We start from the raw sequence: 14,930 nt of genomic DNA on the forward strand, positions 1-14,930 counted from the left end.
CTCACGGCCTCAGTCTTCTCATCTATAAAATGAGGACAATAATGATAGAACTTATTGCAAACTGCTGTTGAAGGATTTAGCAACGTATATAGTGAAACTCGTGAGAGCCGGAACTCAGTGGGATTGCCTTGTTTTTCTGGGTCTCGCAAGTTTTCAGCCTTTGACAGGGTTCAGTCTTACCACTTTCCTGCTGTTCTTTTTAGTGGAAAATATTTGAGTTTTCCTTCTCTGACAGGTTTTCACCTTACACAGGTTCTGGCTTTTGCAGGCTTTACTGTATAAAGAGTTTAGTATTGTGCATAGCACATAGTATGTGCTCAGTAAACATTGAGCCTCTACCACCACCTGGCTCACACATGAGCCAATCAGAGCCAAAAGGCAAATAAATAGGCAGCTTGGAACAGGAAAAGAAGACAAGTTCTTCAAGATACTTTCTTCTGGCTGGAGAAACCCCAAGAGTATGGCCCCCCAGCATCCTTTTAACTCAGCACTGAAGTTATTCCTGAAGTTCACCCTTCAGCCAGATTAGACAGACCCATAAAACAAACAATAACACACGTAGTTTAACCACGTATATATGCCTAAATGGGCACACCAGCCCAAAAGCAAAGATGAGAGGGCAGGAAGGGACAGGAAAGTTGGCCGAATGGCAATGGGGAAGCCGAGGTCGAAAACGGAAGAGTGTTGACACATCGAGGGGTTGGCAATCAATGTCAAAAAACCAACATGTGTATTAATTGTTTCATGAGAAACTAATTTGCTCTGTAAACTTTTACCTAAAGCACAATTAAAAAAAAAAAAAAAAGAATACTTTCCTTTGAATTAATGAAAGCAGAATAGAAAATGGTTACATTTTTACACAAAACCATGCTTGTTCTGGAGATTGCCAGGAGCAAAGAATCATTCCCAGGACTGTTTCAGTAGAGATCTAAAACGCTAGATCTGAGAAAAGACTCAGTAGGGTAGGTCAGGCTTGTGAGCTGCCTCCATAGGTGAGCTCACAGGAGTGGAGAACCTGACTCTGCTGCTCCTGACCTCAAGGGCTCTGACCAGGAAAAGAAGTGGGGCCTTGAGAGTAGCTTCTCATGTCATGGGCTGGTTTTCCATATCACCTACTCTGTGTTTCCAGTGAGACCTCCCTGGTGTGGTCAAGGTTATGAGGTTCACCCTGAAATAAGAGAATCATCCCAGCATTCACATCCATTGGGGAAGACATGCTATTCCATTGCTTTTTGATTATTTTCATCATTCCTTTTTGTAGGCTGAATGTTTTGTTTTTTTATTATGGTAAATATACAATGAACACAGTATTTGACATTTCAACAATCTTCACATGTACAGTTCAGTGACATTATGTTCATTATGTTGTTCAACCATCACCCTCATCTGTTCCCAAAAGAGTGAATGTTTTTAAAAGCTATGTCTTAAAGGTTTCTATTGGAAGTCTGCATGGCCCACAGGCCAGGATCTGACAGGAAGGGCCAGGACAAGGACGTCCTGCTGGATGAGTGCAGGCCAGACATCACATCTCACACCAGGAGGCCCAGGGTCATGCCTATAACGCAAATGCTTTGAGAAGCATGATACCAAAGGTCAGAGGTCATAAACTCACCTGGCCATAGGGACCAGGCAGATAAATGAGATATGTAACGGGCTGGGTGTAATATTACAGGGAGCGGCAGAATCTTTGGCCAAAGCTGGAGTGTGCGTCCCACAAACTGGTGGAGTACAACACTCAAAGGAAGGGGCAGTTTCTGACAGGCTAATAAGGAAAGGAAAACAAAACAACAACAATGAAACCACACCCTTCCATGTCCTTTATTTCATAAACATATACTTAGTGCTAACTCTGCAGGCTTTGCAAGGCTCGGCAGAGGTTACAAGATAAAAAAAAAAAAAGCTACAGTTCCTCAGAGCAAGTTATTTGCTCTGGGGTTAAGAGGAGGGAGAGATTATTTGGCACCAGGATTGATCAAGTCATGAACTCAATCTGTTAACAGAACAGCTTACTTATCACAGTACTGGATACCAGATACAAGTACACTGAATGAAATATATAGTTCATGCTCTCAAAAGTGATGCTAAAGTAGATGACACAGAAGGTAAAGAAAATTAGGTTATCATCAGACTTTTTTTCAGCAATACCTTATGTCTGGAGAAAACAGAGTAACATATTTAAGGTCATCAAGGAAAAGAAAACGTGAGCCAACAATTTTTATATCAGCAAAACTGACCTTTAATTGTAACCGTCACAGAGTGTTATCAGTAAATTAGGAAACGTTGTTCCTATACGCCCTTCCTAAAGATCTACAAGAGAAAGAGCATCAGACAATCAAAATGTCTAGAGGTACTGATATAAAGACTAGTGATAGGCATGACATATATAGTTCCTTGCAGAAATAAGACTAAACGAGTATTAAAAGGGAGACATTTTAGTATACAATGGCTATATGCTCTGACAAGTAGAAACAGAACAACCATTAAAAAAAAAAAAGTTGGGGGAAAAATGACAACAGCATATGCAAAAAAAAATTTTTTTTTGTTTACTATTTTTAGTACTCATAGCTGGTAATGGTAGTATTTAAGGTGGTGGCACAATGGATCCCTGGTGACACGGTGGTTAAGAGCTCAGCTGCTAACCAAAAGGTTGGCAGTTTGAATCCACCAGTCACTCCTTAGAAATCTTATGAGGCAGTTCTACTCTGTCCTATAGGGTTGCTATAAGTTGGAATCAACTCGATGGCAATGGGTTTGGTGGCACAATGGTTAAGCCCTTGGCTGCTAACCAGTAGGTTAGCAGTCTGAACCTACCAGGTGCTTCACGGGAGAAAAGCCTGGCAATCGACCTGTTCTGGTAGAGATTACAGCCTAGGAAACCTATGGGGCAGTTTTACTCTGTCATAGAGTCACCAAGTCAGAATTGACTCAATGGCACACAACAATAACAATGGTAGTATTTATGCTGTTATTTGGGGACTGCTGTGTACTTTTTTTGTGTGTGTGTAATATGGGGCAATAAAATGAGTAAGTATGGTATATTCTATCTCTCCTGTGACTAAAGAACCAGGATTCGAAGTGTGAAAGAAAGGAAATACGAATGTAATATAGAAGAGGTTAAACAAAAACCCCATAGTCTTAATTTGAATTGGAAATATCAATATGAACTTAAAAAGTACTCATGTTTATATTTATCTTTATATGTGTATTTGTATGTAAATGTGTGTGTGCGTGTATTTCCCAGCTCTGACCAGTGAAAAGGCCTAGAAATAATTGCCACTCCAGTCCCTGAACTGAAGTCCTAAAATACCATTTCTCACTAAAAGAAACCAGAGATTCTTGCAGAAGTGGCTGACTCCAGGTCTAAGGCAGGAAAAGCACAAGACAAGGCTGGGTCATCTTGACACACAAGACAGCATAGAAGCTATCAATGATTACTAAGGTTGTGTCAGAAGGACTCAGGAGCCAACTGAAATAGGCTCCCACCGGTTAAAGATGGAACAATTTGAGTCTCAGTAAGAATAAAAATTTCAATGACTTTAAAAACCAAAGGGGGTAAAAAAAAAAAAAAAAAAAAAAAACCAACCTGTTGCTGATTCCAACTCACAGCGACCCTACAGGACAGAGTAGAACTGCCCCATAGAGTTTCCAAGGAGTGCCTGGTGGATTCGAACTGCCAACCTTATGGTTAGCAGCCGTAGCTCTTAACCACTATGCCACCGGGGTTCAATGACTTTAGATATATATAAATTCATGAGCTCATAACAATAAAACCACCACCCAATCTGTCACCTTCTGAGAATGATTGGAAAACCAATTCTTGTAAAGCAAAGGAAGAATCAAACATTTATCCTGCTTTTCCTGTATAAACTATACCACTGGGAAATCAAATAATAGACTGAAGGGAAGCATATGCTTATAAAATTATTCCAATTAATAAAAAGAATCCAAATCACACAATTAGATCATGTTCTTGCAACCCCAAAGAATAGATCTAGACACTGGGGATCAACAGCTGCTAACATCAAAAAAAAGAGTGGAAAACCACATACTATGTGCCTCCCAATGAAAGAGTACAGCAGTACCTGTAATCTTGCCAAAGAGATCAAACCTGAGTCTAGTTAAGACTCTGGATTCAGATGCAGGAAAGACACTGCAAAGGAACAAACTGAGCTGCGCCCTGAGTGTGCATCTTTCTCGTTGTCAAGACGGTGGGAAACTCTACAGATCAAACAGTCCAGGTTCTTCAACAAATTATTTTTTTAAAGGGGGGACATATGGAAAGGGATTTTGTAGATGAAGAGACACTTAAAAGACATACTAGGTTTTTAAAACATGGTCAAGGCTAAGCTACAGTGGTTTAGGATGTACACTTAGGTGATGCAACCACGCAGAGATGCAAGGAAGTGATTACTATAGAAGTCAGCATGGTGGTTGCTTCTGGAGGGATAGAGGGGAATATGATTGGGACGTGGTAAGTGAAGGCACTTTTGGGGTGGCTGGCAAAGTTCTTGACCTGAGTGAGGGTTATATATGTGCTTGCCGTATACTAATTCATGAAGCTGTATATTTATTGTGTGTGTGTGTTTTGTATTTGTGTTTTATTTTACAATAAAAAAAAAAAATAAAAAAGGAGTTAAGAAAATCTAGGAGTGCCAGCACAGCAACGGCCAATTGATTGGAAAGGACTGCAAGGTGCTTCTTGCTGCAGGGCAGAGGCTAAGGGGCCCAGCAGCAAATCAACAAGAAACCTGTGTCTTATGGCAGACTTCTGCTTCAATGAACTTCTCATGCTTAAGGTAAATGATTTCATGTGTACTGTTTTGACTAAAATTTGCTTGTAATATTTAAAATTATTTTTGAAAGTTTATAACAAATGACGAGCTCCAAAATATCCTAAAGGCAATCTCAATTTCAAATGACCTCTTGGATGCCTACTGGAATTGCATAGCATGGTTGGGATCTCACAGACAAGATTAATCAGTTGATCTTGTCAAGATTAATCATTTGACTCAAAGTTGTAACATTCAACATGCCAACCTAGGGCAGTTTTGAGTTCCCAGAATTAGACAGGGAATTTATACCCTTCCTCTCCTACCCAGCTCCCTAGGCAAGTTATTAGCAACAGCAGATTAAAACATAAACAATCAAAGAAAACAGTTTTTCCCTTTAAGCATCCTTAAGTCTAAGTGAAGGACCACACCCATGGCAACCGGTAGGGCTTTAGAAATGAGTTTCAGGAACTAAGTGAAGAAATACAGGGCCCCTGGGTCTGCACTGCTTCCGAGCTGCGGGCAAGGGGCCTTGGAGAAGGGGGTGCGTTGCACTCCTGCCATCCAAGCCACGAGGCAAGAATGACCCAATTGCCCTGCACATACTAAGGCTGACTCACAGCAGCCCAAGCATTCTGCAGGAAGCAATTTTTGTGCAATGACTTTCCTAGCTTGTGCAAAATTTGCCTCACACGAAGACTCTATAACCTGGGCGCAAATTTGCCATCTCACAGATCGGCACTCTGTTGCAAGTGGCAATAATAAAAGACACATTTCTTGGGGTGATTAATATTATCTTTCTTCCCAATATGAACAGAAGATCAGTGTCATCCCCTCAGTTTGAGAAGTGTAGCTCCGCTAATTTTGAACCTCCAGCCCCTTAATTTTCACTTTGAAATGTGAATTACTTCTGAAATAAATTCAGGATTTTTAATAAAGTCTGCAGATGGAAATGGGTCCGTGAACGACAGACTCTAGGTGCTGGGGTGTGCCGCACCCCCAGATGCTTGGCCTTCCCCCGTGTCTTGTAGAGGAGACTGGGTGACTTGCTGAAGGAAACAGGGTGAGTGGGTGTCAGAAAGGCCATGCATGTCCCCATGGTTCATCTTCCCACTATTAAAAACAAAACAAACAATGTGAAGAATAAAACAGGGAAAAAAGCTACATTGAACCTGACTGATTAGAGAGGCAATAGCCTTTTAGAGTTCACAGAAAATAGAGGAGTTCTGCAGCAGTTCTATTCAGGGATAAGAGAGGTGCAAATGGTTAGGTACTTGGCTGTTAACAAAAAGTTGGTGGCTTGAACTCACCCAGAGGAACCTTGGAATAAAGGCCTAGCCCTCTACTTCTGACAGATCACAGCCATCGAAAACCCTATGGAGCCCTGTTCTACACCGGAACATGTGCGGTCACCACGAATTGACAACTTTTTGTTTTGTTTGAATACTCTGTAACAATTTAGAGCACAAGTATGGGAGGCAGCTCAACTGCCAGGGTGTGAATCCCAGTTCTGCCAGGCATCTGTGGTGTGACTTTGGCAAGTTATTGGCATAGTGGTTAAGAGCTCAGCTGCTAATCAAAAGGTCAGCAGTTCAAATCCACCACTGACTCCTTGGAAACCCTATGGGGCAGTTCTACTGTGTCCTATAGGGTTGCTGTGAGTTGGAACTGACTCAACGGCAACGGGTTTGGTTTTTTGGTTTTAAGCCTCAATTCCTCATCTATAAATGAGGATTAACAATAGTACCCACCCCCTGGGCTATTATGACAATGAAATGAAATAATGCTTATAAAGCACTTAGCACAGCGCCTGATCCATCTTAAGCACTCAGTGAATGTTTGCCAGGATTACTGTTTTTGGAATTGTGGATGTTTCCAGAAACATAAGTAATTCTCTATTTGAAAGATATCTTCTGAGTTTGAATGCAGGGCTCTTTCTCTAAGTATGGTAGTGCTATTTTTAAAAATAAGTAATCCTTAACATAAAAATGTCACTGCTAGTAATCATATGTGCTTTTCAACACTTCCCACATCACTGTTGTTTCTCCAACTACTCATGACTACTGATTAGTTTTAATCCCAATAAAATCTGGGATTATTATCAGCCATAGGATGGCCTTAGCTTGACAGCCACTGCGGTATGATGCCTCAGACTAGCTAGTGTAGGTGGCAGATGCTGCTACCTGTCTACCCAACAACCATTCCCCCCTCCCTTCCTCCTACTGGCACAACCAGCCTCCCACAATAGAGGCTGTCAACGCCAGCCCTGCGCGTTCACAGCTTCCCTTGCAGCTGTGACTCAGTTCTGGCCTCTGAGGCCCAGGGAGACTTCGAGGAAAGCTTTTACCCCGATGAAAAGGAATATTCACTACAAGAAAACCTTATCATTGCCCTCTCTGTGTTCTAACACCCCCCACATACACACATGTACTTCCTACCTCTGAATGGGGCTGGAAGGAGCATATGGTACTTACTGCTGAGAAAGCTATTTTCCTGCCCACAAAGGGGCAAGTCTGTACATAAAAAGGTAACATCCTGAGGATGGTGGAGCAGAAGGATGGAAAGAACCTTGGTCGCTGATGACACTGTCTGAACCACTGATCCAGCCCTGGGTCTGCCCAACTCCAGACTACCCTTCACATAAGATGACTTAATTTTAATGTCTTATTGTTCAAACCACTGTTAGCTGGGCATTCTCTTACCTGTAGCTTAAAGCATCCTGATATAGTAAACTATTTATGTCATGAATACACGAACACTGAGGGCAACCATAAAAGGAACCAGAACTCACAAAAACCTGATTGAAGGATAAAATTGGGGTGGATGTGGCCGTGGGGTACTCGAAGTCAAGGTATGCACCAGAAAGAGTGGGGTAGTTAATTCTCTGCCCCGCCGCCTGTCTCCACAACTCATTGTCCAGCCCTCTCCATCTGCCCCACTCCCCAAATTGTGAGGCTGGAAGGATCCTGGTGTGCTGGACTTCAGGCAGCAAACCAGGAGGGTAACTGGTTAGAAAGGAAGGTTGAGGCAAGACTCAAATTAATTCATTTTCATTCTTGTTGGTCCCTGATCAAATATTAAAGCTTAGAGAAAAAAAAAAAAAAAGGTTTGACTAAAATTAGCACTATGTTATCATCAGTAGCAGACCTTCACCATTCATAATTTCCATGGCCCCGATTAGAATAAATTAAAAATGGACTAGAAATCAGTAATAGCAAAGAAAGTCTCAAGTACTAGCATGACCCAAAATGCCAAAAAAGAAGAAAGAAGAGGAGGGGAAGGAGGACAAGGAGGAAAAGAAATTATAGCTAGGATAGCTTCAAAGAAAAATTGTCTGTTCTCCATTTTCCTATTGCCCACGATTTCAAAATGAAAGGAGTTAATATGAGAACAGGATAGATCCCCAGAGGTACCAGGACCTCAGGACCAGAGGCAGGCCTAGGGTGGGAAAAACTGACCACTTGGCAACTCAAGAGTCTTGGGTCTGGGGCTCTTCCAAACATGTACTGCTTCTGAAAAAAGGATATCCGTGTCAGGTTACTATCTACAAGGCAATCTGAGGTGTCCTCCAGTCAGCTGGGATACTTGGTTTAGGATGTCAGTCCAGCCAGTAATTCAAAATAAAAATTTTCAGCACATTCCCCAATGTCTCTTGTTTCATGGCTTTCAACTCCTGGATATACTTATGGGGTACCTCTTTTGGTTTTGGTTGTTATATTTTACCCTTGGCCTGGTTGCTCATCAACATTTTTCAGCCCCCAAAACCAAAACCCACTGCCATTGAGTTGATTCCGACTCATAGCGACCCTATAGGGCAGAGGAGAACTGCCCACAGGGTTTCCAAGGAGTGGCTAGTGCTCTCAAACTGCCAGCCTTTTGGTGAGCAGCCAAGCTCTTAACCACTGGGTACAAGGGCTCCTTCTTCAGCCCAGTGAGGACCTAATTGAAAAACCACTTTGTTGTTTCTTAAGATGGGTACACAGGTGTTCGTTTCATGTGTACATATCCATTTTAATCTTCTTTAAACTTGAAAGCCATTTTGTACTTTCAAGAGATTTGCTCTTTCTGCTGCCTTAAAATCCCTGCAGATATCTGCTGCCGAAATAAACTTATTTATAGAACAAGGCACAAAAAATGGTCTCTTGGGCCAGGGGTTCTCAGTTTGCTGTGTATTAGTCACTGGAGAACTTGTTGGAAATACCAATTCTGAGGCCAGTTTTGGTGATGCTGATTCAGTAGATGGAAGCCCAGGAATCTGTACCTTTTATATCAAGCTTCCCAGGTGTCTTTCAGTCAGATTGGGATCTATTGCCCCAGATGAATCCTAAAATACAGCACACTGGACACTTTCAAGTTTCATTCTGCTTATCACCTTTCTGGCTGTCAAAATAATCACATTCTCAAACTGCCCCACCTGGGCAGAGCCTCTGTGCTGGGGAGGTGATAAGCACTGCAAGTGCTCAGGGTTGGGACTACTGCTTCCTTGGGAGGCTCCCTATTTCCGCACGGTCTCTTACCCAGGCAAGTAATAGCAGCCATTCCTTGTAAGCACTGTCATTCCTTCCAGGCCATAAAAGGAAAGGCGCAAATTGGCTGTGTGCAAATAAACAGAGACCATCACCAGTTACCTGCGGAAGCCTGAGCTCATTCACCTCCCCAGGTATACTCCATGAGTCACCTGGGACCTACCTCTGCAGTAAGCCATAAAGAATTTCATCACTAAGTCAGGACTGCTCCACCCTTCCAGGGTGCTCAAAGTAGTATTTAATCAAACATCTGCCATTTCCCAGAAAGCCACCTCATCTCTTCAGACAGAGGGAGAGTCAGAAAGAGAGAGAGAGTGAGAGAAGAAAAAAATGAGACTTTCCTAATCATAAAGAGGTGGAATCAGGTACTGAATTTTCTTAAAGATTTGAGTCACCAGAGTTTGTTCAGGACTTTGCAATTTATTGTCAACATTGTTCCTGTGTTTTCTTTTCAGAAGACCATGGCATTTCTGAGAAATCTGCTTTAAGTCTGGGTGTGTGTGGGTCTGAACAGGGATCAGATTACAGGAAAGGATGAGTGTAGTAAAGTCTCCATAAGCACATACCACAACCCCTGCCTCCTCACCTTTGCTGACAGCCATGTTGTGAGAAACTCAATTTTCTTCAATAAATAACTGGGGAGGGGACAGGAGGTTTAGCTAAATGAATTTGGTTTTGAAGGAATAAGACACAGGCTTACAGAAGTTATTGGCCATGTAGGTTGTTCGTCAATTTTGTGCTCATTTCAAATATTCAACAATGTACTGTGTGCTGAGCACCATGTCACCAGAAGAGGTTGCAGCAGGCGACAACACTCATTCTTGGGAACAAATCAGTTCAAAGCCCTGTGGAAATCACACAATTTCCCACCAGCCACCAGTGAAGTCTCTTTGAGACACTAGGGGCAGCTGAAATATGGTGGTTTGCTCTGTCTTGGAAAACCTGGTATTATCCATTACCTGTTTTAAACATGGGCCTCTAGAGATAATAACTGAACTGCAATAGGTCTTTTAAAAGCTTTCCTTACGAACAGGGCAGGTTAATGGATACCATCTCTGGCTCTTCTTCATGCTCAAGCACATAAAACCCCAATGCCCTGCTCTGGCTCATTTATCTTTAGCAGCAGTAAGATTGCCCTCGTATAATCACGTGACACTGCAGCTGGGAATCACTGAAATTGTGCTATATTCACTCTGTTCTCCAGGCTCCTCTGGCATCATTAGAGAAGAAAAATATAAGTTCATGCTAAAAGCGCATATGGTACAAGTTACCATTCTCTCTCTCTACTCCATTATGACCCAGTACAAATACCATCCTCTTAAAATGAGACCTATTTGGCCAGCCCAATAAAGCCCACCTCTTACTGAGTGCCTTCTGCATACTGGACAAGAGAGGAACATTCTGGTTTAATCTACACAACAACCCTAGTGTGTCCATACTAACCCCAGTGTTTAGGTGAGGAAAAAGGCTCAGAAGGCTCAAACAGATTGACCAAACTCACATAGCCAGTGGTGACTGAGACATGAGCAACTGGTAAAATCATTCTGAACTAACCACTTCTTTTTTTTTTATAATTGTTATTGTGCTTTAAGTGACTAACCACTTCTTGATTAGACTAAAAGTCATTTTTATTCCCAGTGCTGAAGGAAACTACGAGTGATGTTTAGGACTTCATTCATTCTCTGTTACTGAAGAAGAGTAACCCAGATTTGTTTACAAGTTAGCTTGGAGTCTTTGAATGGAGGCACAATCCACTGACTTCTCATCTTTGTGTGTGTGTGTGTGTGTGTGTGTGTAGGGGAGCTGTATACCTAGATTCTAGTCCCCTCAGAGAGACAGTATCTTGTTGGTCTCTAACCCCTTTGTTCTATATGAAAAAGGACAACCCTAGGAAAAACAACCTTGTTGATGCTACCTTGGTTCAGAACTGAGAGTCGCAAATACTTGCTTTTAGAGAAAAAAGGAGCTGCTCTTTAAAAGGATGGAGTGGGCATTACTTAATTACCGCTGATAACTCCAATATTTAAAGCAAGTTTCTCAGGTAACTTTTATACTTGATGTAAAAGCCCAACAAAATAAAATCCTATGAGATCAGGACACTCCCCCAAACTTGCCTAACAGCAAACCGTTATGGTCTAAGACCCACGGAGCAGATGGTTTCTAAGGTGTTTCTTGCCTCTAACATGCTATAATTACCTACACTTGCAGCTCATTTTCTTCTCTTTGGGCCAAAATACAGAGTGAAAACTAACTTGCCTCCACGGGATAGCATTTGGCTTTATTTACGTTTTGCACTAAAGGTTTATGACTTTTTTTTAACTTTCCTCGCTCCCACAACGAGTCAGACATTTTCAGCTATTGGGCAGCACTCCTGATGGACAAAAGTCTAGAACTGCAGTAGGCTGAGACCCCGTGCCACCATCATCAAAACCAGAGGTGGGAGAGTGGGAAGTAAACCCTTAATCACAGGGAAACAGAAAGGTTGGGGTATTAAAAGCTCCTTTTCAGTGTTTGTTGAGTTCTTATTGTGTGCACTTAGCATGAAATGCAGGATGTGGGCAGCACGGGTTGGGGTGGGGTGATAAAAGTTAATGTGGCACCACACAGCACCCTACCTTAAGTTCTGTATCAGAGCCAGAGCTGTCAGGGAACACAAAATTGGGGGAAATTACCCACTTTTTTGTCCAGGTCATCTCCTGTGCACATCCTTCATTGTCATAATGAGTGCCCCTAGTCCAGGGTTTGAGTAAATGCCCCCTTTGTCCACTCTCATTCCCATCTGTGAAAAGACACTCTTCCTCCCCTGCTTCCTGAGGTTATCCATGTTCATTTCCTTCGACTTGCATCAGGCAAAAACGGACAGGGTAGGGAATGGACTATTCCACATGGTGTGGAGTAAAGCTTGATTCTAACTAAGAATGCAATCTCCAAGAAGGAAGTGTGTTACTCCCAAATTGGGCTATTCCCAGTAGAAAAAGATTAACTGAATCAATTAACCATCAGACCTCTGAAGTGTCCAGCATTGGGGCTAACTCCAGTGATCATTTATTAGAAGTTCCCCAAGCCACAGCCACCTAGGAGTCCGCCCTTCCCCTCATACAGCATTTCCTAATGAGTACCGTTTGCATGCAATCATTTCTCCCCACACACCCTTTCCTCCAATTTCAACAGAATGAAGAACTGCAGAAAACAGGCTTTGTAAAATACTCTGTTCCTAGCCTCTGCAGTGCATTCACCCCGTTTCTGCCATTCCACACCGGACACCAGAAGAGCCTGTCCTCTCAAGGCCTCACTACCTAGACAAAGACTAAGTCTAGCAATAGAGTCAGAAACAGGAAATTGAGAGACAACAAAGATGAGATTATCCAGCTCACACAACACATTTTCTAGTTAAATTTAAACATGCTAGAATAGAAGGCACTATAGATTAAAAATCTCCCTTAAAAAATTTTTTTAAAAGGCCCATTTGTGCACGATCGCTATTTTTTTAAGGGAACCTTCCTATACTGAGTGATTGATAAATGATCCCTAAATCATCAGGTAATCTAGGTGAACACACGGCTTATAAAGAGCTCTACACAAAACATGCAACAACTAGCTATTCATATTTTACAGGAAGGTAGGTAGTATACCACTTCCTTAAATTTTATTTATTCAAATTACAGGTAAAAACTCAAAAGCAGGAGGCAATTAATGTGCGTGGAGGGAAACAGGCACTCAAAAAGATCTGCAAAAAAGCTAACTGTGTTACTAGCTAGAATATCAACGATAACTTGCTGACTTAACTCTCTATGACAGATCTAATTAGAAGGTGGCAATAAACATTTCCAGGTGTTTCATTAAGTGTGATAATTATTTCTTCCCTTAAAGAAAGATGGAATCATATGTTTACATAACACAGCATAATGTTTCCTTAGTTAAAACAGTGTGGAAACACTTATGTGTAATGCAGGATTCAAACCAGGATGAAAATATCTGCTTCCATAAGCAGCACTTGAAGTGATTTATCAACTCTTAACTTTCATGTGCCAAAGCACAATCGCATCTCCAAGGCTGCCCTGTTCTGGTTATTTCTTCTAGCCACACAGTTTTGCTGTCCCTACACCTCAGTGAGTAATTTCCATTCAAAACGTCATTTCCCTACCAGCATCTCTTATCAACCAAGAAGGAAAATTTTATGGGTATCTCTACTTTCATAATAAGAACACAGAGAAAATAAACCGAAATGTATAAGAATTCAGAGACTATCAGAATCGGACGGCACCTCAGGAAATAGGGAATCATTTTTATAGATGGAGAAGGTATTTTATAGATGGACTCAAGCATAGTACTAGTGTTCTGATAGCAAAGGTACCAATTACCTTATTTTTAAATGTAGAAATACGCCATGCATTAAAAATGTACTGACCAATTATCAGTTTTAAGAAACCCAAGGATTTTGTTGTTTCAACCCTGGCACTCAACCACTGCCTCATTCCTTCCATGATTTCATTCAGGGTACTGCTCTTTCTACCTAGTGCTGTTTTAGGAAATCGGCTGGCTTTACAAGTATGGTGTCCTTGAGTCAATAAACATCTTTTAGGTAACCAAACCTGGTTGGTCAGCCTGGTCTTGAGCGTGCCTATCAGCTGCTGTGCGTCCGAGGAGAGTGGGCGCTCAGGTATCCTTGCAGCAGGTGCTGAGGTTTCCACTGCCCCGCGCGCGCGCGAACACACACACAAACACACACACGCTTTCTTCTTCAGAGGAAGTCTTCGCCGAGTAATCTTAAAGCAAAACTCCGGTTCCTGCCCGTTTTACAATGCAGGGGTGGATTACAATCTCGGGCCAGCATCTCTGTCTGCAATCTGGGGCATCCTGATAACCCGGGCAGTCCTTTCGCCAGCCTGTGTGGCTGGTTACCATGAGGGCGTGACACACAGACGGTACCGCGTCTACCGATGGAAGAATGGAAAGGGGGAAGTGGGGCGCAGGGCAGGAAGTGGAGGTTGAGGGGTCGGTCCGAGTCGGCAAGGGGTCCCAGCCAGAGGTCTCGTATTCTCCCTGCGACGTAGGAAGTCGGTAAAACTCCAGGAGTTCCTGAAGCAGTGCACGCACGCGCGTGGACACACTTACTCACACGCGCACACACTCACACCCACTCACTCCCGAAACTCGGTGAGCTGGAAGCGCTCCCTCGGGAGCAGCCTGCAGCCGGACTGCCCAGGGAGCCTCGCGGGGGTGTGCGTGGGACAAGCGCGCCCGGGAGGCACTTACTCGGAGAAGGGGGCGCGGTGGCGCCGGGACCCTAAAACGCAGGCTGGGCGGTCTGGCGGCGCGGAGTCTCCTTATCGCTTGCTCTGTTACTCCCCGGGGCCCGCAGACAGATCTGAGGAGCGCGGGCCAGGGCGGTCGGGAGAGGAGGAGCCAGGAACTAGGGGCGGGCCCCGAAGGAGGAGCCAGCTGGCCAGGGGCGGGGCGAGGGGAGCCAGTGGGCCGGGGGCAAGGAGGTGCCATGAGCTGGGGGCGGGAAGAGGAGGAGGAGCCAGGAACTAGGGGCGGGCCCTGAAGGAGGAGCCAGCTGGCCAGGGGCGGGGCGAGGGGAGCCAGTGGGCCGGGGGCAAGGAGGCGCCATGAGCTGGGGGCGGGAAGAGGA

General features: G+C 43.4%; 1 protein-coding gene across 1 annotated transcript in view; it reads right to left on the reverse strand.

Moving 5' to 3' along the window:
• The window catches only part of TNFAIP8 (TNF alpha induced protein 8), a 132,452-nt gene extending 117,760 nt beyond the window's left edge, over window positions 1-14,692 (reverse strand). Inside the window, exon 1 of the mRNA XM_049873601.1 lies at window positions 14,552-14,692. Coding sequence (XP_049729558.1) covers window position 14,552 — 1 coding nt within the window. The 5' untranslated portion in view covers window positions 14,553-14,692. The remainder of the gene's footprint in view (window positions 1-14,551) is intronic.
• Window positions 14,693-14,930: the final 238 nt, after the last annotated feature.

The sequence above is a fragment of the Elephas maximus genome, chromosome 2 (genome assembly GCF_024166365.1).
Source record: "Elephas maximus indicus isolate mEleMax1 chromosome 2, mEleMax1 primary haplotype, whole genome shotgun sequence".
NCBI classification, from domain to species: Eukaryota; Metazoa; Chordata; class Mammalia; order Proboscidea; family Elephantidae; genus Elephas; species Elephas maximus.